Raw genomic sequence first — 2,980 nt, 5'->3', positions numbered from 1 at the left:
CCCAAGTTTTCCTCATTTATTGCTTATGCCATGAATCTTTCCACTTTTAATGTTTTTTTTTTTTTTTTTTTTAGTTTTTGACCAGGGCTGGGTTTGAACCCACTACCTCCGGCATATGGGGCCTTTTGAGTCACAGGTGCCACCCTCCACTTTCAACTTTTACAAAGTTTAAGTATGTGAAAAAAACATTCACCTTAGAAAAAAGGCAATACATCTTTCTTGGGTCACAGAAAGCTCTACATTTCCGTTCTATATTTTCTAACCTGACCACTCTTACTGATGAGTCAATATTATCAACTGTTTCTTGTTTTCCTTTTTTTTGAGACAGAGCCTCAAGCTATCCCCCTGGGTAGAGTGCTGTGTCATCACAGCTCACAGCAACTTCCAACTCCTGGGCTCAAGCAAGTCTCCTGCCTCCACTTCCCAAGTAGCTGGGACTATAGGCGCCTGCCACAACACCCGGCTACTTTTTAGTTGCAGCCCTCATTGTTGTTTGGCAGGCCTGGGCTGGATTTGAACCCACTACCTTAGGTGTATGTGGCTGGTGCCTTACACTTTGAGCCACAGGCGCCGAGCCTGTTTCTTGTTTTCTTTGTAGGGAATTATACACTTTTTATGCTCAGTTTAAGAAGAAAAGCACATCAGCAGAGGCAAAGTGGCTGAATGAATGAGACACTTAGGGTTTTAATCAGGGTGAAAGGAGACGTGAACACAGACTTGGTAAAAAATAATTACCATCCTCAGTTTATTTAGAAATTACCAATGCACAAAGTCAGTTTTCCCTTCAATATTTTCTTAGCAGTAGCAATGAGGCTAAAACTCAAGAGGGGATAAGAATTTCCATCAATAATACTTGGAAAGCATTTATAGGACAGATTCTAGTCTCACTTTATTTATAAAAATAAGTGAATTTATATAAATAAAGCTACCAATTTATTTTCAGGTTTAAAAAACTTGATATAATCCTTAGGAAGCAAGAAATGCTAATATTTTAAGTTTCAGATTCAAACTTAAAGGTTAAATTATCTTCTCAGTGAAGAACTTCACTCACTGAAATCTATGTAACTTCTCATATGCTAAGATTATAATCTGCTAAAAATTACAGAAGCTCTGCCTGTTGGAAAATTTTTATCTGCTACTATTTTGTCCAAAATTATAAACAGTAGTTTAATAAATTAGGAAGTTTCCTATCTCCATGAGTACTTCATAGGGCCATTTTTATCCTCCACAGATTTTAATTAACAAGGTATCACTAATACCCAATGTGCAGCTTTCCTAGAAATAGTCAAAGAACTCAGTGTTTGGAATTACCTTGTGTGGTGAAGTTGAAGAGTGCAGGTGTGTCTCGCCCATTTGGTAGTTTGACATTTGGGTCCCGTAATTCATCAAAAAATGAATGTGCACAAGCTTCCAGTGGTGTTAATCGGGCAGTTGGTGTATACTCCAGCAGACGGCTACACAGTGCAATTGCCTCTGGTGGAGTTCGGGGTCGGAAGACCTGCAGTACAAAAAAAAAAAAGAGGAAATAACAATAAATGTTTTATTATAAGAATTTAATTAAATAACACTCTTGAGTACTGACTTAATTCCCACCATGTACAAAAACATGGCTGCATTTGGGGAAGGAGCCTTCTAGAATGAAAAGAGTTAACTGTGTATAATTCACCACACTGGGGTGAATTGCTGATTAAAAATTGTATGAGAAAAGCTCAGAGAAAAATCTACATTAGCTAATCATAAAGCAGTAAATCAAACATGCATACAAAATATGACAGGCACATTAAAAAGGCTGGGTTCTGGAGGTAAGCACAACTAGAAAAATAATAAAAAATATTTCAAGTTTAAACTGTTGTAGTAAATAAAAGCGCCTCTTTCATGGTTTTAAAATTTGTTTTAGCAGAATAATTGTTCATAATAGGTAGCACTGTTAAAAAATATGGCAACCACTATTTTTAGAAAAAGGAAAAAAGCTGTTTACTTTAGGTCTGTGAATAATAATGTTTTATTATATCCTCAATAAACAGGGCCTATAATTATTTGAAGAAATTCTTGAATAGTTAGAATTTGACAAAATATCCTATGTTGTTTTCTCAAGTAACTGTTATGAAATGTGGCCAGATTACCCTTACTAGAATCAATATTTTAGAGTTTTAATGGGGAGAGAAAAATGTATTAGTCACTAAGAGCCATTAAGTGAGAGAAAAAGTCAACTGAAGGCCATACTGAAGTACAAATGCAATTAAAATAACCCTTTAGGAACAAGATAGCTTTCTATTCATCTATGTCTGTTTTTTCTTGTTTGGGATTCATTGAGGGTACAAAGAACCAGGTTACACTGCTTACATTTGTTAGGTAAAGTCCCTTTTGTAATTGTGTCCCGCCCCCTAAGAGGTGTGTCACACAATGTGACCCCCCCACTCTGCTCCCTCCTTCCCTTTCTCTGCTCCCCCATTCTTTCACCCCCTGCCATATGCTAGCATCAATAGTTCTCATATGAGAATTCAGTATATTGCATTCTTGCTCCTCCATTCTTGTGATGCTTTACTAAGAAGAGTTTATTCCAACTCCATCCAGGTTAATATAAAATATGTATTAACCATCATCATCTTTTTTTGTGGTTGAATAGTATCTCATGGTATACATATACCACAACTTGTTAAACCATTCCTGGATTGGTGGGCATTTAGGTTGTTTCCACAATTTGCCAATTGTAAATTGAGCAGCAGTAAACAGTCTAGTGCAAATGTCCTTATGACAAAAGGATTTTTTATCATCTTCTGTGTAGATGTCCAGTAATGGGACTTCAGGTTCAAACGGGAGGTCTACTTTGAGTTCTTTGAGTATTCTCCATATTTCCTTCCAAAAGGTTGTATATTAGTTTGCAGTCCTACCAGCAGTGTAAAAGTGTTCCCCTCTCTCCACATCCATGCCAACATCTGCAGTTTTGAGATTTTGTGGGTAGATCATTCTCACGGGGGGG

General features: G+C 36.9%; 1 protein-coding gene across 1 annotated transcript in view; it reads right to left on the bottom strand.

The window, feature by feature from the left end:
• GSK3B (glycogen synthase kinase 3 beta) overlaps positions 1-2,980 on the bottom strand; it is a 210,936-nt gene that overhangs the window by 26,367 nt on the left and 181,589 nt on the right. The window contains exon 8 of the mRNA XM_023516300.1: positions 1,312-1,498. Within this exon, the coding sequence (XP_023372068.1) occupies positions 1,312-1,498 (187 nt within the window). The remainder of the gene's footprint in view (positions 1-1,311; positions 1,499-2,980) is intronic.

The sequence above is a fragment of the Otolemur garnettii genome, unplaced genomic scaffold (genome assembly GCF_000181295.1).
Source record: "Otolemur garnettii isolate 467f Iridium unplaced genomic scaffold, OtoGar3 scaffold00089, whole genome shotgun sequence".
NCBI lineage: Eukaryota > Metazoa > Chordata > Mammalia > Primates > Galagidae > Otolemur > Otolemur garnettii.
Note: the sequence above shows the minus strand (reverse complement) of the source record. Positions and strands in the feature narration are given on the sequence as shown.